Source organism: Dunckerocampus dactyliophorus, chromosome 8 (genome assembly GCF_027744805.1).
Source record: "Dunckerocampus dactyliophorus isolate RoL2022-P2 chromosome 8, RoL_Ddac_1.1, whole genome shotgun sequence".
In the NCBI taxonomy this organism is placed as follows: domain Eukaryota; kingdom Metazoa; phylum Chordata; class Actinopteri; order Syngnathiformes; family Syngnathidae; genus Dunckerocampus; species Dunckerocampus dactyliophorus.
This window is the reverse complement of record NC_072826.1, coordinates 3417534-3443478: the sequence shown is the minus strand read 5'-3', so window position 1 is coordinate 3443478 and position 25945 is coordinate 3417534. Positions and strand designations below refer to the sequence as shown.

The 25945-nt window shown below is 41.7% G+C and overlaps 2 protein-coding genes across 11 annotated transcripts in view; one reads left to right on the top strand and one right to left on the bottom strand.

The window, feature by feature from the left end:
- The window catches only part of cadpsb (Ca2+-dependent activator protein for secretion b), a 92424-nt gene extending 87524 nt beyond the window's left edge, over nucleotides 1–4900 (bottom strand). For 4 of the 10 annotated variants that reach the window (XM_054783779.1, XM_054783780.1, XM_054783784.1 and 1 more), the window contains exon 1: nucleotides 4283–4896. In XM_054783779.1, coding sequence (XP_054639754.1) covers nucleotides 4283–4615 — 333 coding nt within the window. In that variant the 5' untranslated portion in view covers nucleotides 4616–4896. Of the gene's footprint in view, nucleotides 1–4282 lie in introns of all 10 variants that reach the window. The other 6 variants (XM_054783778.1, XM_054783777.1, XM_054783786.1 and 3 more) reach the window with 3 other exon arrangements.
- Nucleotides 4901–15936: 11036 nt separating this feature from the next.
- On the top strand, nucleotides 15937–24001 carry synprb (synaptoporin b). Its single transcript, XM_054784699.1, has 5 exons — nucleotides 15937–16065; nucleotides 16525–16649; nucleotides 20431–20629; nucleotides 20717–20908; nucleotides 23153–24001. The coding sequence occupies exons 1-5, from the start codon at nucleotides 16042–16044 to the stop codon at nucleotides 23519–23521; spliced, it is 909 nt and encodes a 302-aa protein (XP_054640674.1). The 5' UTR covers nucleotides 15937–16041; the 3' UTR covers nucleotides 23522–24001.
- Nucleotides 24002–25945: the final 1944 nt, after the last annotated feature.

Sequence of the window (25945 nt, the reverse complement as noted above, 5' to 3'; positions counted from 1 at the left end):
AATAAGCATATTTAAGCAAATTGTACAGTACACGTTTTGGCCTAAATGAAGCATTTTCAAGCATGAAAGTGGCTAAATGAACTAAAATACAAATATGAGGTATTCAGAAGACATATTATACATTTAAAGGCAAAGGCCTGACTACGCGTATCTAACATAGAACCATCATCGTCGAGCAAGTTGCAGTGTTTTCACAGGTTTGTGGTTGTGTGTAAGAACTGTGTTTGTATGTAATTATAATGCACAAGTGCATAAGTATTATTACTATATAAGCGTATAGTAAGTGCTTTGAATAAAACAAACCGTTGGCTAAGCGCATGTTTGTCAGTGTTGCCAGGTCTCGCGAGAGAAACAAGTGACTATCTCTCTGAAAACAAGCCCAAAATAACAGAGAACTTGCAAATTTGCAAGCCACTTTACAGAAAAATTCAAGGCCAAAGTCGCTTATAATAAGTGGACCTGGCAACACTGATGTGTGTCTGTGAGTGTGTATGTGATTATGTCTTATTCATCTCTGATTTTCTCTTACTATGTTTACTATATTGGGTAATATGAGCGTAAAGGTGACAATAGGGATGTTATTTTATGTTTAGAGGGCTCTAATAATGTTAAAAAATGTATTTAGAAGGTCGTGAACAGGTTTTCTATGCTCTAGCTATGAAAATATGCTATTTTATAAATAAGGAATCTTACTTTGCCGATATTCACCTGGAACCAATTAATGAGGGACAACTGTATTCCTAAAATCCACAAGGGTACAACACAAAGCAAATAACCTCCTCTTTAATAATATACAACAAGAAATAGGTTGGTTAGGGAAGTTAGCAAAAAATGTGTATGTATATGAGTAGCCATCTGAAACAATGTACTGATACGATTGAGGTTGGGACCACTGGTTCACTGTGGGCTCCTTGCCCAGTATTCAACTTGTCATTCAACAAGACAAAGCAAAGAGAAGTCAGAAGGCAATGGAGGCCCACTTGAGAAGAAAATGCTATCAGTCAACAAGGTGATGTGGTCTCTGTCACCATAAATGACCTGCCATCTCCTCCACGACACCTTCAACATCAGTTCACACGTGTGCTGTCATCGCTTCAATGAGCGTCACATACAAACCATGTGACCTCCATCACCTGGGCAGTACAGAGGCTAACCGGCAAAGACACCTCACCTGAGGTTGTGGATTAAAGGCGAAACAAGTCACCAGGTTTTTCCAATATAATTTACCACGTTTGCTCAGCTAAAGATAGCAATGCTTGCTTTGTATTAACACTGAGTTACGGAAAAGATGCAACATGCAGTCCTAGAAACACCTGTCAGTGTGTTGCGGTGCAGTTCTACCCTGCAGACTGCAGTCATTATCTTTGTAAAAGCAGACTTTCACATCCACATCTCATATTGGTGAGTGTAATGGCAATTGTTATTACTGCAATAAACTGGAATAAAACAGAAAACACCATGGGATTATCTTTGTGGATCTACTTTTGCAAGATTAGACAGAAATGTCTTTCTTTCTAAAGACCTTTGTGTGGTTATGTGGTTTTCGAGGTCGGACAAATAGTGGGAAATTGACATTACAGTAATCACTTTGTTGTGTAGGTGTACAAAAGAAATGTTGCATGGAAGCATACGTGGTGTGAGGTACAAGAATTCTTTCTAATGACCATTATGTGGTTATATGGTTTTCGAGGTCTGACAATAGTGGCAAATTTACATGACAGTTATCACTTGGTTGTGTAGCTGTACGAAAGAAATGTTGCACGCAAGCATATGTAGGGCGAGGTAGAATAATTCTTTCTAATGACCACTTCATTTGGTTATGTGGTTTTCGAGGTCAGACAACAGTGGGAAATTGACATTACTGTTATCATTTGGTTGCGCCGGTGTAACTATTACTGTTACCTAACGATGTGTCCAGTCTGCGTACACGCTTGCTCAATACTACAATACAGGTAATGCATATTGCTACTGAGACCTTGAAGTTTTCAACCAAAGCAGGCCCATCGCTGTCATCCATTCTCCTCTTGTGGTTGATTGAATGGATTCTCAAATCAAATTTGAACAAAGCGTCTGGTGTGGTAAAGTATAGCCGGGATTGTATACATGGGGCTACAGCTAGCCCAATATTCATCATGTTGCATTCAAATGTAATGTAAAGCCTGCAAGGCACAAACACTTATTACGAGGCATCTCATGTCCAGTAATGAGCAATATTTGTTTTCATTATATGAGCCATATTGTCCAATTCTACGGGGCCTGTGGATGATAATGAAGAAAAAAGGAGCGGGAATGAAAGCATGTGGACACAATCTATATCCATCAACATCCTCTAAAATTTCCTCCCAACATATCCTTTAGTGTAAATTAGTTTAAGTGTGTCCCCAGACAATTAAGCCTCGCATGCAAACATGTATCCCCGCATAAAATATGAACAGCAGAAAGAGTTCGACGCTCAATATCTGCATCGTCTTTCAAAAGGAAGCGTTTTTGTGTCGCCCTTTCACAAGGTTACAGCGGCACGTCGAAGACGCAGCAGTGGGGCTGACGTACTTTGAACCCCCGCCTGTTTCGCTGTGATAGTCCATCACTGGCTGCCGCCGCCTGTGTGCCAGAGCCTCTAATAATGGATTACCATGGAGCCGCTCCATATGTTTTCCTTTGGCTTTGAGTCGTCTTTTTTTTATTTTTTCATAAAAAATAGCTTCATCACGTTTCTGTGACTAATCCATAGTAGCTAATATAGGAAATGTGCTTAATAAATGACCATTTAAGACAGTGTTCCTCAAATAGTGGGGCGCTCTTTCCTGAGAGGCAAGGAGCATTTTCAATGTTAGTGCAGACCTGCCAACATGTACAAATTGATTGTATTCAATTTACACTTTGACTCTTGAGTACGCTTGTAGGCCTCACAGCTCTCCAATATGTTGCATTCTCCTGGTTTCAGGTTCGAGTTCAGTCTGTACAGTACAGATAAATAAATAGGTATCAGTTTCTCAATAGTATTTAAAATCGGGTGGGGGCCTAGGGAGGGCATGACAGAAAATAATTGTGAAGTGCTGGTTTAAGACTATATTTGAGGTTGGCAAATATTGCAATACAATTCCATTGAAATGACACCAAATAGACGTTAACGCTCTGTAATTGTTAAGGGTCTCTTTCACACTACAAGTATCTCATAAACGCGCTTTATGCCATTCATTTTTGCCGAAGGGGGTGATGACTTTCCAAAAGGGAATCTATTTGCTGAAATGTGGACAAAACTAAATTTTCTAGACAGACATCCTGCTCCGGATTTACTTCCTTTTGGATTGTTTGTCCCGCCAGCACAAAGGCCTTCGTGGCTGCCAGATTTATAAAAGTGCATTACTAAGCATGCATTAGACTGTCGGTAACCCCCGCCAAATGGCACTACAAACAAAACAAATAAGTGGAAACGTGGTGCTTTATGCCTCCCACATGCACTTGCGCATGAGTCAGCAGAAAATGCAGACCGTACAGTATGTTGCTTAGCTGTGTCTCGAGCAAGACGGCAAGTTAGATGCAAGTGTGCAATGTGAGAGGATACTCTTGTCTCCTCCTGTCATGTGATGCATGTATTGTTGATTTGAATTATTTCAACACTGTGTTGACTTTGACTCGTGCAGTCTCAAACCAGGCTGCGCACCCCATATCAGGTCATTCAAACAAATCGAGAGTTTTTATGTTGAACATTTGTATGAAAGTGAATATTCACATTTTGTAATGACACGGATTTGCAGTCGCTCTCCATCTGAAGAGGAGGATGCTAATGAAGGCACCTTCCTCCAGAGGTCTGAGCCTAAAAGTCACCTTGGGAGGCCAAATGAATGGGGAGGAGGGCTTCATTCATTGTACTGCTGATAAAGGCAAGGCTCTCCCATATCCAAAGGCCACCCACCACCTCTTGCACGCCCTTGCACACAATTGATCTCACTTGGGAGCTTTGTGCGTGCAGCTCTGCACCACCATGTGTCCTTCTTTGGCACTATAGGAGCTCTACTTCAATGTGCTCCCACTCATGCTTTGTGTGTGTGTGTGTGGTTTTTTTTGCACCAAAAACAAACTGGAGGTGTGTTGAATTCCCTGCTGCTATATACCCGATAGCCCCACCCCCTCCTCCCTCCAGCTCCCCCCACATCCGTACTGTAGCTTATGTAGGTCATCAATGACAACATCTGCCTTGTGAAAGGAGGCGTCTCATCAGCATGTGCTTATTAACGATGGAGGAAGAGGAAGACGAAGAGCAGGTGGGGGGGGTGCTTACCTTCTGCTGCCGCCTCGCCATGTCTGTCGGCTGCTTGGCATTGAACGGATAGGCGATGCATCGCATGACAAACACATAAAGCTGCAGCTTCTTCTTGCGCTCCTCTTCCTCTCTCTGCAGCTTCTCCAGGTCGTCCTTCTCCTCGCTGGCGGCCGACGGGCTCGGGCTGGTCGGGCGGGCGCTGCTGCGGCCGCTGCTAGGCGCCAGTCCGCCGGAGCTCTCGCTGGTCCTGCTCGGGGAGATGCGGGATCCGGCTTGGGGGGCCATAACCTCCTTGGTCTCCTCCTCCACTATCCCGTCAGACTCCTCCTCGCTGGACGACGGATCCAACATCTTGCTCTTGAGGCGATGACCTTCCTACTACAGGATCCTGACCTTCTACTATTAGGTCCCCCCCCCCAACCTCCTCACCTCCGGGTGGTGTGTCGCTAGTGGTGTGGCTGCAGGATGAATGAGAGCCGCGGTCCGGACAGGGGAGAGGCCCAAGTACCACTCGGTGGCTTGGAAGATATGAGCGGTGCTGAGAGATGATGCCGCTTCACACTGAGCATCCTCCGCCTGCGCCGAGCCAGCGTCGATGCTTACGTGTTTTCTCTCTTTTATTGGCCAGTCCCTGCTGCGGATGCGAGGGGGAGGGAGAGGGGTGAGATGAGAGGAAAGGAGAAAGGGGAGGGGCACATATGAAGGGAAGGGTGTTTAGGGGGGGGCGGTGGTGATTCAGGCGATGGCCCCTTCACTCGCTTTCGCTGTACGCATGTGCAGTACAGAGCTGTCCCTGGTCCTGAACGGAGTGGCTAAGGATGCTTTTCTGAGCTTCCTGGAGGCAGCAGTGGTACACCTAAAATGGCTGCCGTGCAAGGGATCCTGTGATGCCAGCCAGCAGGGAATGCTGAGACCTGCATGGAGCGCAGCAGCCATAAAAAACCCAAATGGGACAGACTGTTTATGAGCTGGGCTGGCCTCCCTTGGCAGGAAATATAAAATCCTGATACAGGCACCACGTTCATACCAAACTACTATCCTCGTGTATGTTACTTTTTGTCAAAAGATGATCTTATTGTCATAAATTTGATCATAATGTCGTAAAGCAGACAGTCTATGCCAAAATGGCAATAAAACATCACATACAGTACACTACAGCGACGCAGTCCAGCTAGACCCAAGAGCTGTATTAAAGCCAACAAGTATTTAATATCACACTATTTTTTAACAATTTTAAATAAGTCTCAGATGTCCCACAATACAATTGGAAGTGTGTTGCCCAAAATAAAGCTTTTATGCTACAATTTAGACATATTAAAAGTGCTTTTTGTAAGCCCTAATGGGAACACTTGAATGTTAACAAGCTGTGTTTGTCCACGTCTGTCTGTGACAGTGTGTGCGTCTCCAAGAAGCGCTATTGTGCACTTGATCCACTTCTACAAATTTACTGTAACTCATTACTTGACCACTGTATGCCATAGAAAACATAGTATTAAGGATTTGGACTGGAGAACACCAACATTAGCAGCATTAGCATAGCTATGTTAGCTACAGTGCTAATATTACACTCACATTTTAACTGTAACATCATGCTAGGTTAGCCTATTCACTGAAGAAAAACAAAATGATCCAACGAACAGCTCCCACATTTGTACCTGACTGATGGATAGTTGGCAGAGCCCCAGGCTTCATTTTAAGATGTGCAGCAAAGCCTGTTTTTTTTGCTTTTTTTTTTTTTTTTTTTTTTTTTTTTTTTACAAAGATGCGAGAACGAGGAAGGACCACCTCTTTCAAAAGTAGAACAAATAAATGGGGTGAGATGATTCAGTTTTCTCATGATCGGTGCTCATAAACAGGCTCCGGGGGCAAATGTTCCTGTTGAAACATCGCTAAAAAGTCCCTTTTACAAGTTTTTATTTATTATTATTTATTTGTACTTTATTTATCCCACAGTGGGGAAATTCACTCTTTACAGCAGCAAGCAAGATACGCAAGTAAAGAAGACAGTTTAAAGAATACATTATTTGTTGTATAGTCCATTTTATCATTACCATAACTGCAGAGGCAGAGTTATTGACCAGCTCTGTGAATCAGATGAACATGCAGGAGTGCAGCAAACCCGAAACACCTTCGCTGTCTCACTTCCTGACACAACCCGCGGCCCCGTTGACCTGATTAAAGTGACAAAGTGTCAGCCTGCGTGACTTAAGATGACACAGGTGCACAAGCACGCTCCCTCTGGTGTGGAGTTTGTACACTGACTTGTCCATTTAATAGGCACACCTACAGTATGTGCAACTGAGGCAGCACTGCAGTGCATCTGATGATGGTTATCTTACCGTCTGTATTTAGTGTTGCCCTTTGTTTAAATGGAGGGATTATGCTGATGTTTCTCAACCAGCATCCATATGCACCATAAAAGGGTTAGAGTTAGGGTTAGCCGTCCTGCAGATAAATTAGGCAGCTTAGCTTTATAGCTGTCGAAAAACAGAATGATTAAACGTGCAGCTTCCACGTGTGCAACCTCCTGATGGATAATTGGCAGAACTCCAGGCTTTATTTTACAACGTGTAGTGAAACCTGATTTTTTTTTGTGTCCTCTGTGAAGTGGTGCGCGTATACACAGGGCGGGCCCGTATCATGTCCATGAGAAAGGAGGTTTTTCCTTAATGATGCCATGAAAAGCCGCAACTTGAAAAGCGCGCATTTGAGCGCCACCTCTCTCAAAAGTGGAGCAAACAAGTGAGAGAGATGATTGATTTTTCTCACGGTTGCTGCTCATGGCTCGAGGGACACATATAACGTCACTGAGAAGTCACCTTTGCATCACAGGTGACTTTTAAGGGACTGGCAATAATAACTGGAGCAATATTTTCAGTCCAGGATCGAAGGGCGGTTACTACTTATATGACATCACATATACATTCCTGATCAAAATCTTAAGAGCAGTTGAAAAATGTCAAGAATGTACATTTTGCACTGTTGGATCTTAAGGAGGTTCTAAGGAGAGCTTCAAAATGCAAAGTGAAATAGGCTGATGAACATCCCATTTCACTTTGCTCATGCTAACAGGACGTTTTGTGATAAATACATTAAAAAAACAAGAGCCGCACCATATTGCATGCTAACTGGAAAACGTACGCAAAGCGAGGCACAATTTTACTGTAAATTTTTTACTTTAACCGGGGTGGACGGTAACCCACGTTCCACTGTATGCACATTTTTTTTATATTAAATAATATATAATAATTTTTTGTGCAACGATGCAGACAAGTTTTACAGTTAGCATTTGAAGAACGGAAATGCACCTTATTGTAGTGAAGTGCAGCATTAATAGTTTCAGTTTGTAGCCCCGTTCCCCATCTCTACCAAACAATGCTTCCGTTTTATCCCCTCCGGGAAGCCCAAGCAGTGGCATTTTAATGACGGAAGAGGGTTTACAAGCTCTGTTGCAATCCATGACTGCCGCTAGCCAAAAGATGGACCGCATGGTACATATTGAAAAATCAGATTACGAATACCGTGACACCCCTATGATAGCGATGCAAACATCATTCACCGGTGCGACACAATCATAACAGGTAATATATGATTCTTCCTGCTAGGTCCAAAGGCAATGATGTCATTAATGTTCCTGTCAGACAAAAATGAATGGACATTTGCAGAGTGGGCCTGGTGTTGTCCGACCATAAAGAGCATCAACATTTAATGTGTACACACTCTCGTTGACGTATAGGCGCAGGACTGAGAACATCACTTAATTATTCATGTTTAAAAGGTTTGGAGAATGCCAGGTCTCCCCGTGGGACCTCAAGAGTGTGCAGTCGCCCAAGACCAAAGGGGATTATCGTCTTCTGACTGTCTTAGCCGGCAGGAATTGATCACGTATGGAGCTGAGCACAGCACGGGGAAACACAGAACACACACACAAGGGGAGACTGTATAAAGCGGATACAGTATAGTGGACTACTTTAAGGCCGACTGGAAGTGCAGCTAGAGGAGTCCTTGAAAGCATGCTTAGCACCAGGGATTCTGCTGGTCAGATGTGCAAATGCCCAGCAGCTGTCGCCTTCACTTGGATCTCAGGGGGGAAGTGTGCTGAAGTGCATGCTGACATTGCACATCACAAACTGGGCAAATCGTGTGTGTGTGTGTGTGTGTGTGCGTGTGTGTGTGTGCTGGCACTGTGCAGGCGACCCCGGACCTAAGGAGGGAGGACCACACAGTCAGGGTCATCAGCAGCAGCAACTCATCATTCATGTTATCATCATTGTAGAAAAGTACTGTCAGTTCTCATCACGTTGTTATGTCGGCAGACTCTGAACTGGTCCCTCACCGCCTGAAAGGCAATCAGAGCTATCGAAGCTACACTCCTGATCCAAATCTTAAGAGCAGTTGAAAAATGGCAAGAATTTCCATTTTGCATTGTTGGATCTTAAGGAGGTTCTAAGTAGAACTTCAACATGCAAAAAGGAGAAATGCGAGTGAGACAAACATTTGTTTTAAGCAAGCAAGCATTAAAGTGAAATAGGCTGTCAAAAGATTAAGACCACGGCCTTTAAAAGCCAAAATGTTGGTAAAAATGTGGATTCAATGTCATTTTGTGTCAGGTACTCACTCTGTCATCATCTCTTGATGACAAAAGAAAGAAGTGGTGCCAAGTGCAGTCCGGTAACCATCAGACACCATCTGCCAAAGAAGGCTTCTAAGATGAAAATCTCTTCAAAGGCCTCGTCTCCTTCAAGGCAACAAAATTGCCCATTTGGAATTTGCATGAGAGCACCAAACATGGGACATTGAAAGGTGGAAGAGAGTTTTTTTCTCTGATAAGAAAAAATGTAACCTTGACGGTCTTGATGGTTACCAACGTTGTTGGCATGACAACGATATCCGACCTGAGATGTTTACCACACGGCACAGTGGAGGGGGCGCCGTCATGATCTTTCAATGGAACAATTGAGCTTCAGGTTGTGCAGGGGCGTCAAATGGCAGCTGGCTATGTGTAGATGTTGCAGGGGGCATCCCTCATGACTGAAGGCCCTCGTCTGTGTGGTAATGACGCTGCACTTCACAAAGGACTTCTTCCAGAGGAATAAGCTCACTCTTTTGGACCATCCTGTGTGTTCCCCTCATCTAAATCAAACTGAGAACACTTGGAGATGGATGGCAAGGGACGTTCCAGACAGTAAATGCCCTCCGTGAAGCCATCTTCAGCACCTGGAGCAACATTCCCACTAGCCTCCTGGAAACACTGGCATCAAGAATGCCCAAGCCCATTTTTCAGCTCATTAACAAGAACCTGAGTCCTTTTTTGAACATTTTATTTCTATTTTAGGGGTCGTTTCAGGGTTTTTTTTAAGCTATGCGTCACGCTCTTCGGTGAAACTTGTCGCCTGTTGTAGTTTTGTGCTTCTTTCCGTTTATGTTGTATGTCATTGCTCACTTCTCCTCCGTTGACTTGTTCAGATTGTGACGGCTCCTGTGCTGGGCGGAGCTACCGGTTCCCTGCAGCTGTTTTCAATCAGCACCCTTTTTAGTCTCCTCACCTGCAGCCAGCCAGCGCTGGATTATTCTGCATGGTTGCGCTTCCAGACCATGTGTATTTCTCCTGCTACCACTTACCTTTATCCTCCTGTTGCAGTTCATCTCACCACTCCAACCAGCTCAGTCGTCCTGCTGCACCAGATCTCCGTCCCGCGCATGCGGTAGTTCCACTACCTTTTTGTTCAGTGCTGTCTTTGTTTTTTGCCCGCTGTGCCCTCCTTAGTTTTTGCACCGTCGCCCTGAGTTCCTGTTTTATGCCTCCACTGTTTCTACATCAAATATATCTGGAACTTTTGGACTCATCTCTGTGTCTGCATTTCGGGATCCAAGAAACACAGCTCCCTGAGCCTGACACTATGGTCTTAAACTTTTGATCAGCTGATGAACAGCCCATTTCGCTTAATAAATAAAAATAAATTGCTTACTCATTTTTCTTCTTTGTTTTGTTTCACTCCAATTTGTTCTTTTTGCAGTTGGAAGCTCTACTTAGAACTTCCTTAAGGTCCAACAGTGCAAAATGTAAATTCTTGCAATTTTTCAAATGGTCTTAAGGTGTTGATCGGGACTGAATCTGTTTCTGAGGTTGAGAGAATCTCCTCGATTCTCCAAATGCAGTTCAATTAAACTCTGCTTGACCATTTTAAATTTGTGATTGGTCAGGTCCAGAGAGAGCGTGGAGTGTTCATGGAGGTTAAGAAGGAGCATAGCCATCAGATAAATGTTGATGTAAGAGAAAAAAAATCCCTGCTGCAGCAGCAGAGATTAAGCGGGATAATAAACTGGCTGCTTCTTGAGATATGCGCTGATATTAATGGAGCAAGACAATATTAAACATTTGAACTTTACTTCACCCCGACGCTATATATCAATAATTAATAGTCGTCGCCGAGACTATCCTTGGATTTACAAGAAAAATCCAAAACAGGAGACTTGATTGGAGGACACGAGCCCACTGTTGTAGCTCGTGTGGGCGTCCTTGGAGAGCTGACACAGGCGACATATGTGACGAAGCAGACACTGCGGCACGGCTGAAATATCACACAATATCTGCGTATAAATATATTCATGACCTGCCTCACTGTGAGAAGCCTTCTTTTAATTGATTGAGGGAAGCATGGAATGTTTTATAGTGATGTTGGGTAGCGGGACAGATAAACGTAAGTCAACATAAACGCACAACCCACACAAACACACACTGTGGGTGAACATAAACTCATTGTTACACAAAGTCACCAAGACAAGTGCATGTACTTTCCTTCAAGCCCTGCATGTAGCGTGCCAAAGACACATTTTGACAAGTTAAAATGATCGAAATACGGCAACATACTGTGAGTATTCCATGTTATCATGAAGGTAGCTGTTACTACATGCTCACAGTATGGATGTAAAACCATAAAACCTTGTTGGCGTTTTTTGAAGGTGTTTTAATAGCAGGCTTTGTAGGCAGAATTTGTGTGTCCCATTACGTGCAGTAATGAGCTGCCTCTTTTTAGCTGTTCTTATATGTTCAGAACTCAAAAAAAAGAGTGTCATGTCTCATATCAGGATTGTGGATGATGGCCAAAATTACAAAAAAAAGTGTACTTTTCTTTTAAGTTTAGAAAAAATACTGTATATTCGAGGCTAACTGGTTAGCTCACTAGCTTACTAGCTAGAGTCCCTGTAGCATAATAGTTGTTGTAATCCAGTGTAAACAATGAATAATAGGAGTCTAATAGTGACTATAGGGGTGTTATTTCATGTCTACAGGGCTCTAATAATGTTAAAAACCGTATTTAGAAAATCATAAACAGGTTTCTTATGCTCTACGTACAAAAATATTCAATTTATTAACATTGAATCCTACACTGAGGAAATTCATTCATCTGGAACTAATTAACCGCTGTAAACAAGGGACGACTGTATCATCTGATAATGTTGGTCAGCAGATACTGATACTGATACTGGTACTGATAGCCGATCTGCTAGCCCTAATATTTTTTTTGTATAAGAAGAAACAGCTCACATAATTTGTAGACACATGCTTTTCTTTGGACAGCGATGGTACAAACTCACATACAGTACTAAACACAAACACAAGAACACATGTAGTATGCGCACACCCATGCATGCTGAAACACGCATACAGTCCACGAACACGGGCACACAGGCTGAAAGCTTCTCAGCAAGAGCTCTTTGAAATATTTAAATGCTGCTGCTTTTTTTTTTAAATGTGAGATTGATGGAATAAGGTCAGTGTCAGTGTTGCAGGTCCTTGCAGCTCTCAAACACAATGCCACACACTTGCACCGCAAACACGTGTGCATGCTGCTTCACCTGTCTGCCTCTGTGCGTGTGTGTGTGTGTGTGTGTGTGTGTGTGTGTGTGTGCGTGTGTGTGTGTGTGTGTGTGTGTGTGTGCAGTGAGAGGCTTAACCACACAGGCTGAGGCTGCAGTGACTTCAACAGTCGTAATTGGCTTGTTGGTGCAAGGAGGAGCCCATTTTCCCAGACAAATCCTTTTACATAACACAGTCCTCCACATTTTGCTCCCAGAATAGAAAAGGGAATTGTAATTTCCACCCAGTTTATCCAAAAACGGGGCGCTTTCAATGTTATGCTTTGTGCTTTTTACCAGCAACAAATGTGGGTTGAACCTCTTTACCAGTTCACTTTCAGGCCCTCAGTCATTGTGTGGTTTCATTTCAAAAGAAATCCAAAGACGAAGCTTTAAACATGCCTGCAGGGATAGTAGCTCGGATACGTGGGGGGGCCTGTCCAAAAAAAAAAAAAGCCACCAGATTAATGCTTGTCTCTTTCCTCCCACCGTTTTCAGGCTAGATCAGAGAGATGATGCCAGAAAAAGATTCATTAATAATGCAGAGAGAGGATGGAGCCACTTTAACATGGCAGCCCCCCCCCCCCCCACCACACACACACACACACACACACACCTCCCCGCCAACCACCACCATCCCTCCACCCATATAGCAACTCGTCATCTGGACACTCAATTTTCAGTGCATCAAAGAGTGAGTGGATTGGAATGCTCATGTTCAACTGCATGAGGGATTCATTGTTGTGCTGCTGTGAAGAGGGGCCGGGGGGGTGGGTGGTGGGGGGTAATGTATTATCCAATGAGATAGTTTGGTGCTGCCCTCTTTTGGCTACATCATCAAACTACATTTGAAGTGAAGCGGCGATGTCATATCACAAAACTCATTACAGGAAAATGACATAACGTGTTTTAAGTGTTTATTAAGTTATACAAACTTATTTTTTAAATGTTATTGTTTATTGTTTTTTGTTATTTTTAATAAATACAAGAGAAAACTGTGTATTATATCCGTTTAATAATGACGTAAAAATACTACCATGAACAATAATAATGACAATATAATAATTGATGAACTTATTTAATCAAATATATCACGGCTTTCAAATTAATTCGTCATGATTCATCGCCATTTGCAACAATGTCTGAGATATGCCCATGTTTTTATGTATTTTATTATAAAACAGGATTATACATATTTGTATGTATTAAATTTATTACATTTAAATCGAGCTAAAAGATAGCGCACATGTCTGAAAATCTATTTACTTTAATAGTAGCAGAACATTTGAATCACACTTTAACCGTGTTATTATGGCCAATGAGGGTTTCGTTCAAAGACACCGGGTCATTTTAGCTGAAATCTCGTATTGACTGTATTTTCTGGGATTTCCGAGCATACTTAAATGCAGCAAGTTGTACTTCCGCGTTAAGTGTTATAAAGTGAGTGATAAGTATAAAATATATATATATTGTTGTTTTTCTTTCTATTTCTGTTTATTTAGACCACACATACACGCACAAGACGCTATTGTGATGTTCGGAGTGTGCATGAATGCATCTCGCGGTCGTCGAGTGACAATAGGAAGTGTCGTTCCAGTGCTGAGCAAACTGGAGACGTGTTGAAAACACGTCGCCAACACTATGTATCTCAAACTCACAATTGTGAGAAGATTAGTTAGAAAATAGATTCGTTACCGCCGCTATTTTTGACAGCCCTAATAATTGATCCATTGATCGAACCAGCATTACCTGCCGCTGCCAATATCTGGGAATCTAATTGCAATGTACACTTGGCACCAGAAGAGGTCAGCAAAGCAATTCATTGTTTGGTACTGCAGTTTTTCTGCGTTGCTCTACTTCAGGGGTGTCCATCTCGTGCCATGGAGGGCTGAGCCACTGCAGGTTTTCTTTCCAGTCAGTCACCAAAGCAGGTCATTTTAATGATCAACACCATCAGTTTGAGGGAAGGAGCTCATCAATTAAATCACCTGCTGAAGAAATTGGTTGGAGAGAAAACCTGCAGCGTCTCGGCCCTCCAGGGCACGAGTTTGACACATGTGCTCTACTTGGTCTTAATTTGACCTTCACTAAATTTTTGAATGCACATGTCCAACTGTTCAATGTCTCCGTACTTTTTGTACAATTTGCTGTGCTCTAACAAGGAGTGACTTCTTTAAAGTATACAAGAGCACTAAATGCCCTGTTTTACCATGGATCATCTGCCCTGGCTGTCTGTAGAAAATAATGAAAATGTCCTGGTTTTCATTGTTTTCCTTTGGGCCATTAAATTGAGTGGCATCAGGGCACTCTGCTGCATGTGATGTAATCCCTGAGAGGCTGCTGTGTGGGCGGCCTTTTGAATTAGTGTTGCCAAAGTGAGAAAAAGCAAAACATACGGACAAGATGAAGTCTTGTATACGCGGGGACGTCATGCACAATTGTGGTTGAAATTCCCAAGTTCTTGCAACTTTAGAGGGCACCTTTTTCCTGAAAATATTGGTAATATTCAAAAACTTATAATTTGGCCTCAGATTCCTTATTTTTATGCCAGTTTTTGAGCATTCTTCCTTTGGAATTTGTGCCTTTGGTCATAGCATGGGTGTCATTTGTGCCCCGTGTCTGTTTTTTTATTGACAATCTAAAAAAATGATTTAACAAGAAAACTACCAACAGCAATAAAAATGGAAAAACCAGCAGTCATTTTACAAGAATAAAGTCAAAATATTAAGAGAAAAAGTCGTAATTTTATGAGAATAATGTAGAGGAAAAATAATGACATTTTAATTGCATAAAGTAGAAATATTAAAGCAAAATGAATTTTTTTAAAGCATAATATTATAAGAAACACACAAAACAAAATAAAGTTACAGCTTTTTAGAAGAAAGCCTTCAATGATTCATAGGCCTCTTCAAAGGCCTCGTCTCCTTCAACGCCACAAAATTATCCGTTTCGAATTTGCAGGAGAGCATCAAACATGGGACATTGAAAGGTGGAAGAAAGTTGTAGAGAAACAATGTAACCGTGACGGTCCTGATGGCTTCCAACGTTACTGGCGTGACAAGGAGATCCCACCTGAGGGGTTTTCCCACACAGCAGAGTAGAGGGGGCGCCGTCATGATCCTTCAGTGGAACAGTGGAGCTTCTGTTTGTGCAGGGGTGTCAAACAGCAACTGGCTATGTGGCGATGTTGTAGGGGGCATCCCTCATGACTGAAGGCCCTCGTCTGTGTGGTAATGACTGGCTTTTTCAACAGGACAACGCTGCACTTCACAAAGGACTTCTTCCAGAGGAATAAGCTCACTCTTTTGGACCATCCTGTGTGTTCCCCTCATCTAAATCCAATGGAGAACATTTGGGCGTGGATGGCAAGGGAAGTTTACAAAAATGAACATCAGTTCCAGACAGTGGATGTGAGCCCTCTTCACCACCTGGAGCAACATTCCCATGAGCCATCAAGCAAGCCCACAACTATTTTTGAGATGATTAACAAGAATGGTGAAGTGGTGAAGTTACTCATTATGGACTAATTTATTTTTTCTATTTTAAGTGTGGTTTTGTTTTGTTTTTTTAGTTATGGACTTAAACATTTGATCAGCTGGTGAGAAGCCTGTATCGCTTTAATGCTTCTTTGCAATAAATTGCTTACTCAAAAACATTTTTTTCTCACTCCAATTTCTTCTTTTTGTATTTTGAAGCTTTACTTCCGACGCATAATGTCAATTCTTGCGATTGTTCAACCGATCTTAAAATTCTGATCAGGAATGTGTGTGTGGCTCCTCCTTTGGGAAGTTAGTGTCCCTCATATGTGAGCCCTCCCATCCGCTGGATGCTCTCCTCTTATCGTCCACATCTTTAGCCTGATGACAAAAGCAGCACATACTGAGTGGACATTGGCCGCACATCTCTGGGATTTTTAAATGTGTATGGTCATATTTGCCCCGGTAAGTGTCTTTTTATCCTTTTATTTACCCATACCGTAGATTAGTTAGGTTTAAGGCGCAGTACATGTTTTCAAGCGTAAAGTAGTTTTCAGTTGTTGCAGCTTGTTGATGTGTCCTATACAAGCAGGCGGTTAAGAGTAAATGTTTCAATATTTGCTTTGATGTACAAGTGAGCAAATATGGCGATGGCACAGTTCTCCAAACATTTGATGGAAAATCAATTAGCCAGCACTGCTGCGGCGACCCCCCAGTGCACAGTGAGCAGCACTTCCCACCTTTAAATTATTCAGCTTTTGTTTTCAAAGCAATTAGACATTTTAATAATCGGTCCTGTGATTTATTGATGGGAATACATTATGCAATAAGCCACGCTCACACTCACCCCCCGGGTACTGATTTCACTCATGCAGATGAATGTTTTTGTCCTCGTAATACTCGTATCCAATTCTCTCTTTCCAGATTTTTGCCATTTGTGCGTTTGCAACATGTGGAGGCTACTATGGGCACCTCCAGGTTAAAGTGGACTGTGCAGACAGTAGGCCGAGTAACAGGAGCGCCATCATTGATTTTGGCTATCCTTTCAGGTAAACTACTCTACTATTCTAGTCACTGATAAAATGTCGACTCATAGTCGCGCTGACGAACGTTTTGCACATTTTTGCACTAATTGTTACTTTTTTTAAGTCTCTCTTATTGTTTTGTTGTCATATTTGAAACATAAATTAGCTTATGTATGCCATATCAACTCATATTCCTGAATAAGCTATCCACAATCACTATTAACTTTTGATATTATACATTTGTTTGCTTTTCGTTCCCTACTGGAAAATTGGTCACCTGGTGCGTGTGTAACACATCCGGTCAGCCGCACCCGCGCAAGCCCGGGGCTCAAGCCCTGGTCTACCAAATGAGAATTCAGATCACAAGCTGTTAAAGGTGTTACAAGATGATTCGCGAGACAAGATGTTACGCAAGATTGGGTCTATTAGAACGAGAGGCGACGAGATTTCAACATTACTATTTTAAGAAGTACAATTAAAAAATATGACACTAAATTGTAATCTACTAATTTAATTTCTACTATGTTACACTCTTCTGTGTATATATTAGTGGCCCCGCCTACACCCACCGAGACAAACAGACTGTATGACTAACCAAAGGGCTCACTCCATTCATGCTGTTGTTCTATGGAAGAAACGCGCCAAGGCGCTGAAACCAATGCACAGAGTGAACCAAGTTACAGTGATATTGTTATTATTATTGTTATGAACAGTGTTATGCCGAAGAACTACGCCATGACACCTCACCACACCAGTTGGATGATTACATTGTGCATTAAGAGTGTTTAATCTTGAAGATTGCGCACTGTCGCCTCTCCATTCGTATGTATTTGATGAAGACACTCGCATTTTCATCCGCGACGGAGCCATCTTGTTTACGTGTGTTCCACAGCGGAGGAAGATGCGAGCGTCGTCGAGAGGCGACAGTGCGCGGGGGCACGCCGGAAGACAAACTCTTTACTTAAATGACCCAGCAACTAAGCAGAACTACGTTCCTCATCACGGAAGTCCGACCAAAACTGGACTCGCGGGGCCAGATGGGGGGGTAAGTCACTGTTGATATAGTCCAATGCTGATGGGGATCCCATACAACTTCATGTCAAAAAATCAGAACTGTCCCTTTAATTTACGCCAAGCGTATGTCTGCTTAAATATGCATTTTTGGACTAATAATAGGCCGTAGTCAACTACGAAACAGCGATCATTTATGAATGAATTTCTGAAAAACTCCGATAGAGTGAGGAAGCGATGTTGGAGCCGCGACGGAGCGAAGGACGACTGTATGTGGCTTTGGTCAAATGTTTGAAGGGTATATGCAAGTTTGGCAACCACTGAACTAAACCATAAACAAACTTTATTTACAGTATCAGAGATCCAAAAACTGTTGATTGCAATGAGGGTCAGTGAACACACTTGCATTTTTAGTTACTTTTATTTCTCTTGAGCACATCTTACAATAGACTGCTGCGCTATTTATGCTTCAAAGCAACCTGATGGCATTGAACATTTGCAGATGGGAACGTTTTACATTATTAATACAGCAGAATGTTATACGTCAGTGTAATCAACATTAGAGGGCATTAGTCAACATTGTATTTACGTCTGCTAAAACTGTCTGATGGCAAAATAACTGCTGATGATATACGGTTTGTGACAGCCCATTAATCTGATATAGCACTTTCTAGAAGAGTGGATGAAATAAGTTACTGGAGCTGGATTTCAAGAGAAAGAGATGTTCTCGGCTTCCTGTCACTAAATGAAGCTGTCTGTGAGCAAGCAGCCCCATGGCATTGTGGGTACACGCTGCTAGACAAGATCAATAGTGAAAACGTTCTGGCGCGTCAAAAGGGACCACTTAAGGTTAGAATCTTGACTGATCTGGCTCCGAGTGCATTTTGGTCTAATGATGGAGTCAGTGAAACATCCTTCGACACACAAAGCAGTTTAAATTGGACCGACTTCCGGCTCGCCTGTCCTCCCTCCACATCATAAATGAGCTAAGCTCGTTTAGGCAACAGTGCAATAATGCATTGTGGAGATGAGCACTTTGGTGGAATATTTTTAGAGTGCCATTAAGGACAAACAGGGGAAAAATCCCTGCATGCACACTGAGTGACTTAGACAAGGTTTAGTCCACAGGTCCAGTCATCACTAGCACTTTGTTTCTGGGGAGGAAATGTCCAATAGAAGTGGATTAGACGTTGATTCTGCGCTGCAGTGACAGTGAACGCCTCTGCCTCACTGTCAGTCACTGTCACTTTCAGCCCAGCATCTCATTAACACTTCATGCGTCATGTCATGTGTCTTTAAACGTACACAAAAGTACTACTATTCTCTCACATGCAGCAGCCGGGCAACGGGGCAAAAAGCAAAAAAACAAACTACGGCATGTGGCCACAGCTAATTGGATTGGTGGACAAAGTGATGCAATTTTATACAATATTAATGACACGGTACTGGAAACCAAATGTGAGCTGTTAGCCTTTAAGGAAGTTAAGTTGGTGCTCATATCCTGACTATAAGGCAATAGAACATGATGTCCCGCAGCCTGTCCATGATTAAATGTTACAATAACAACACCAAATCACACTAAAATAAATGTAAACGAGTATATCATTTATTATAGTATAAATGAGTGGTAAAGATTATTATAATTACTATTATTTATTGTTCTGTATTTATTTTATAATAAAACTTTATTAAAGTACATAACATTCCATTATTAGAGGTTAAATAGACTCGAAAGACATCTTGGACAATGTTTAATAACACTCCTGTCCTGTAGGTGGTGGTATTGCACATTACAAAGTGGTTGCCAGCTGCCAAAGAGCAAAATATAAATAATAATAAAAATACCAAAATTACAGCAAAATTAAGTAATTTAAGAAGGTGTACAAAAACACCAGGGGTGCCACAAGATAAAACATGACAAGATTTCTCAATCAGAAAAAAAATATCTTGTGGACACTAGGCCTGGGATGATAATAATTAAATGAATGAATCACACAATAAATTAAAATGAACTGGATCATTTTGCCGGCCTCAATATATTTCCATGTGCTGTTTTCCTCATCTCCCTTCTCCAAACAGGCAGGAAGAGGGTTCACTCTGTGCATTGGTTTCAGCACCTTGGCGCATTTGTCCCACAGAACAACGGCATGAAAGGAATTAGCCCTTTTGTCAGTCATACAGTCTCTTTGTCTTGGTGGGTGGAGGCGGGGCCGCTATATACACACACACACATATATTTTCATATATTTTTTATATTTTTTATTGTACTTTTCTTAAATGTAATGTTAAAATCTTGTCTCGTTTCATTCTCGTAGAACCAATCTCGTGTATTGTCTGTGCCTTGAGACAGCCCTAAAACACAACTATAATAACAATAATTAAACCAAATAAAAAATTTATAGTAAAGCCAAACATAAAACAGATGAAAGGAAAAATGGCCAATGAAATATACTGTAACAAAACAATTCATTTTTTGTTTTATTTTACTTATTTGACCTATTTTACTTTCATTGCTAACAAATATATTTATTTGAATATGACTTTATGATTACCATAATGAAATATCATCAAACTAAAAGATGACATCACTTGAATGAGACCTCCAGTAAAACATTTTTCACCACAGCTCCATCTGCTGGCTCTGAGGGGTCGTTGCCCCAGTGTCCCCAATGCAAGCAGACTGTAACGGTTTTATCCAGATTGACAGCAGACATGTATCACCCACCCAACTAAATAACTAAGCAATCTAACATAGCCTGCTAAGTTTGATTGGTGACCTGCTCTTCCTCTGCAGGCTACACCAGGTGCATTTCAAGGCCCCCTTATGTGATGCAAAGAGGCAGGAGATTCTCTTCTTGGATGGCGACTATTCATCAGCTGCTCAGTTTTTTGTCACAGTGGGCGTGGTCACGTTCCTCTACTCCCTTCTGGCGACGGTGGTCTACGTCTTTTACCAGAACAAGTACTTAAAGAACAACAGAGGCCCGCTTGTGGTAAGTAACTAACTCAACACGTCCGTGTGTAGAAAGTCAAGGATGTGGGTCTAGTATCTCTTTCTTCCGTCTCCCACTGGTGTGCAGGACTTTGTGGTGACGGTGATCTTCTCCCTCATGTGGCTCATCAGCACTTGCTTTTGGGCTAAAGCTCTGACAGACATCAAGACGGCCACAGAGCCCACCAAGGTGCTGCTGCTCATCTCTGCTTGCTCGGCTCAGGAGAACAAATGCACAGCTGCCCAAGGGCCTCTCTGGTCTCGTCTCAACGCGTCTGTGGTGGGATCACACACACGCACACACACAAACACACACACACACACGAGTCATGTGACAGCTAATACAAACACACTCAGTGGCATTTACAGTATATAAAGTATCTGACAATTGAGTACAGACCTCACATTTCAGCAACCAATTTCCTTCAGTATGTCTCAAGGCACGGTACTATAGAAACCAATTAGAGTAGTCAGTAGGGGTGTCATGCACAAGAATGAGATGGGGCGACATTTTAACATTACTTTAAAGAAGCATACAATGAAAAAATATATGACAATACTGTATATTGCAGTCTACCCAGCCTCTCGCCCGAAGTCGGCGGGGATAGGCTCCAGCATACCCCTGCGACCCTAGTGAGGATAAGTGGCATAGAAAATGCATGGATGAATGGATGTTACGATCTACTAATTTAATTTCTACGACGTTACCTTGCATTGCTCCCAACGAGGCTACACTCTTCTGCACTCTGTGTGTATGCTACCCGCCCCGCCTGACAAAAGAGCTCACCCCGTTCATGCTGTTGTTCTGTGGAACAAATTCACCAAGGTGCTGAAACCGATGCACAGAGTGAATCCGCTTCCTGCCTGTTTTGAAGCGGGAGACGAGGAAAGCAGACACGCATGCACATGGTAATATACTGAGGCCGTAAAATTATCGAGATCATTTTCATGTTTTGTGTGATTCATTTTTTTTTATCCCAGGCCTGGTACCCACAAAGTTTTTTTCTGAACAAAAAATCTTTTTTAATCTTTGGAGATCTTGAGACACCCCTAGTAGTCAGTGGAAAGCTTGTAGAGCAGGCGCCGCATGACAGTTTTCCAACATGATAAAGAGCCTAAACACACCTGGAAGATGAAGTGATTTGCTGTGGAAGCTGAACGTGAAGATGATGGAGTGGCCAGGTCCACAAGAATGTACATTTGTCACAGTTGGATTTTAAGAAGGTTCGAAGCAGAGCTTCAAAATGCAAAGAGAAGAAATGAGAGTGAGACAAACAATTTATTTCAAAGAACCAGTAAACTGAAATCTGCTGTTCATGAGCTGTCCAAACGTTTAAGACCATAGCAAAAAAAAAACAGAAACCCTCATAAAATAGAAATAAAATGTTTCAGAAAAGGAGTCAGCAATGAGTAGCTGCGCCATTCTTGTTATTTACCTGAAAGGGGCTTGGACATGCTTGATGTCGGTGTTGGGAAGGTTGCTCCAAGTGGTGAAGATGGCTTCACGGAAGGCATCCACTGTCTGGAACTGATGTCCATTTTTGTAAACTTGCCTTGCCATTCATCCCCAAATGTTCTCCATTGGATTTAGATGAGGGGAACACGCAGGATGGTCCAAAAGAGTGAGCTTATTCCTCTGGAAGAAGTCCTTTGCAAAGTGCAGCGTTGTCCTGTTGAAAAAGCCAGTCATTACCACACAGACGAGGGCCTTCCGTCACGTGGGATGCCCCCTGCAACATCTCCACATAGCCATCTGCCGTTTGACACCCCTGCACAACATCAAGCTCCATTGTTCCACTGAAAGATCATGATGGCGCCCCCTCCACTGTGCCGTGTGGAAAACATCTCATCTCCTTGTCATGCCAGTCATGTTGGAAGCCATCAGGGCCGCCAAGGTTACATTTTTTCTCATCAGACAAAACTTTCCTCCACCTTTCAATGTCCCATGTTTGGTGCTCTCCTGTAAATTCAAAATGGACAATTTTGCGGCTTTGAAGGAGACAAGGTCTTTGAAGACGCTTTTTGTTCTTAAAAGCCTTCTCTGGCAGATGGCATCTGATAGTTATTGGACTGCACTCGGCACCAGCAACAACCTTCATTTGGGCCTAGGATGGTCCTGTGTTTTGATGGACCATTAATTTTTTTTTGTTCCATAACCCTCAGGATGTTTGAATACGTTTGAAATGACTGTCTTACTGCGTCCAACCTCAGCAGCAATGGCGCTGTGAGAGGCCTTACTAAATTGCTTACTAAAAACGTTTTTGTCTCACTCCATTTTTCTTTTTTTTGCATTTTGAAGCTCTACTTCCAACAGTGCAAAATGTAAATTTTAACCAAATGTAATGGCACCAAAACATCAGAAATGCATCACAATCAATTAATTATTACATATATTAATGAATGTTGTTCACTTAATGAAGTGAATCGCTACTCTGTATTAAATATAACAAGCAATACTGGAAAGACAGTGGCATCTTTAAAATCTGTGTAATCACACCTTCTTTTCCGTTTTTCCCGCTCTTAGGTTTTTGGTTTTGTCAATTTCATCCTGTGGGTGGGAAATATTTGGTTTGTCTTCAAAGAGACAGGCTGGTACAAGATGGGCCAGAGGTACCCCACCAGGAGCTCTTCTGGCAAACGGGAAATGCGGCAGCGGCTCTACAGCGAGAGCAGCTTTGAGCAAAGTTTTGACGACAGCTTCGGTGCGCAGCCGTCCAGGCAAAACAGCTTCAATCAGTCCAAGCGGCATTTTGGGCAGCAGGCGTACCGACAAGGCAGCTTCAACCAATCGCAAGTCAGCTGTGGCCTCCCGCAGACACACTTGGGCCAGCCGGTCATTTATGACAGCCAGGGAGGCTCCCAGGGCCCTATGATAATTGTTAATGACAAGTGATTTGAAGGTGTATTTATTATGTCATTGGATACGCATAGAACTGGTGTCGAAGTAGTCGAGTTATCTTTGACCAGTTCTGTGCACGTCTCCCGTGTGCTGGTGTTTTATGTCATAATTCTAATGATGACGCAAACTGATCATTTAAAAAAGGCTTATAATATGGAATTTAGCTCAATATACCTGCTTACTTTGTTTATTACTGCATAATATGTTCCATAATGTGCAAAAACCCACCGAGAAGAGAACAGAACTCCACATATCTCCAATGAAAATCATACAGTTGCAGTGCACTGTTGTGGAACATGCAGTCGTTGTTTACTATACCGAACTTCACAGGAGTCGTTTGATGGACTGAACCCATTGAAATATTTGGTAAATCTTTGTGTATTCTTTTTCTCATTACTGATGAATCTTAATGATGTTGTAATTAATGTGACTTGTCCACGTGCAAAAGTCTTTGACTTTAAATAAAACACTCGTTCCGTGCAATTAAAAGAGCCTAATTGTCATTCCTCACATTGGCACAATGTTTTGCCATAAATCCATAGCATTTAAAATTCATTGATAACTTTTTAAATTTTAGCTTTTTATTTGATCAAAAAACATTATATTTTGTTATAAAACCATAGCATTTATAGCTTTTTTGTTTATTGCATTGTTGTACCAAAATCCTTATTGATCATTTTCTATTTTTTTCCATTTGCATTCTATTAAAAAAGTTACTCCATCCACACATACGGTGATCTCAATGCACTAAATATACTGCATTACACTCTTTTTTTGCTACAAAAATGCTACATTTTGCCATAAATCCATTTTTGTTTAGCGCATTGTTGTCCCAAACATTCCTGATTAATCATTTAAAATTTTCATTCACTCTTTCATACACTCTCTTTTGCTACAGAAAAGCCATATTTTGCCATAAATGCATAACATTTGTGTTTAGTGCACTGTTGTCCCAAATTCCTTATTGAGCATTTAAAATTTTTCCCTTTTCTTATTTTATAAAAAAAATGCAATACTTTGCCATAAATCCAAAGTATTTATAGCATTTTTGTTTGGTACATTGGTGTCCTAAAATGCATCATCAATCCTTTTAAAAATATTTATTTATCAAAAAAGTACATCCAAAATGTAAAAGAAGAAACACACACACCACAAAAATGGTAAACCTGCTGCAATAAAAAAAATGCTACTTTAAGCTCTTTTGCTAGAGAAGTGCAATATTTAGCAATAAATCCATAACATTTATAGCATTTTAGTCTAGTGCATGGTTGTCTAAACATTTAAAAGTACATCCAAAACTTAAAAAAGCAACGTACTCCCCAAAAATTGTAATCAAAATGAGACAAACTCTTTTACTAGAGAAATGCAATATTTTGCCATAAATCTGTAACATTTATAGCATTTTTGTTAAGTGCAATGTTGTCCCAAAATGCATCATTAATCCTTTTAAAAAATATGCCATTAGTTTATTTAAAAAAAAAGGAAATCCAAAATTTTAAAAAAGGAACACACACACCACAAAAATGGTAAACCTATAAAAATGCAATAAAAATGCAACATTAAGCTCTTTTTGCTACAGAAATGCAATATTTAACATAAATTCATAGCACTGTTTAGTGCATTGTTGTCCTTCAATTCATCATTAATCCTCCTACAGAAAAAATGGCAATGCGTATATTTTGCACACTAACACAACACCGGCACACGGTAAGCGGGACATTAGCCTGTTTAGCTGCTGCCAGTCACACTCTCCTTGTCTCCTTGTCTCCTTTTCTCCTTGTCCATGGACAAAAAAAAAAAAAAAAGTGTCGGGAAAGGGCGATAGAAATCAACTATGCAAACATAACAGAGAATGCTAAATGAAGGAAGCTCCTAACTGTGTGGACATGAAAGTGTGCACCAAGCCGCGCTACCTGGATTATCTCCTTTGCCGAGGCCTGCAGGATAATCCCTCCTCGTGGCTCAGCTTTCATCCTGTATTAGACAATTAACGTAATGCAAAGTGATACCCCAAACTCTCACTAATGACTTGACTTATCTGCGCTTGGACAAACAAACAAACAGTGCTTACACTTTCGATTAGAAAGTGTGTTCCAACAAACAAACTATCCTTTTTGTGTTAGCACAGGCCTTCTTCCTGTGCTAACACGACTCGTTATTAAGTGAGGAGTTGGTCTTGTTTGTTCCAAGATGACGCATTGAGGGGGACGATGATGTTCATCCTTTAATGTTAACATTTTTACCTCAACCATACATGAAAGCGAGAGGGTTAGCAAGGCTACACAGTTAGCGCGTTATCCTGTGACCCAGCCGTCATTCTCTAACGCAGGGGTGTTCAAAGTGCGGGGGCCTGGTGGCCATTTGGGGCCCCATTTGGTTTTATTTTTATTGGCCGGCGGTACATTCTAAAAATATGAT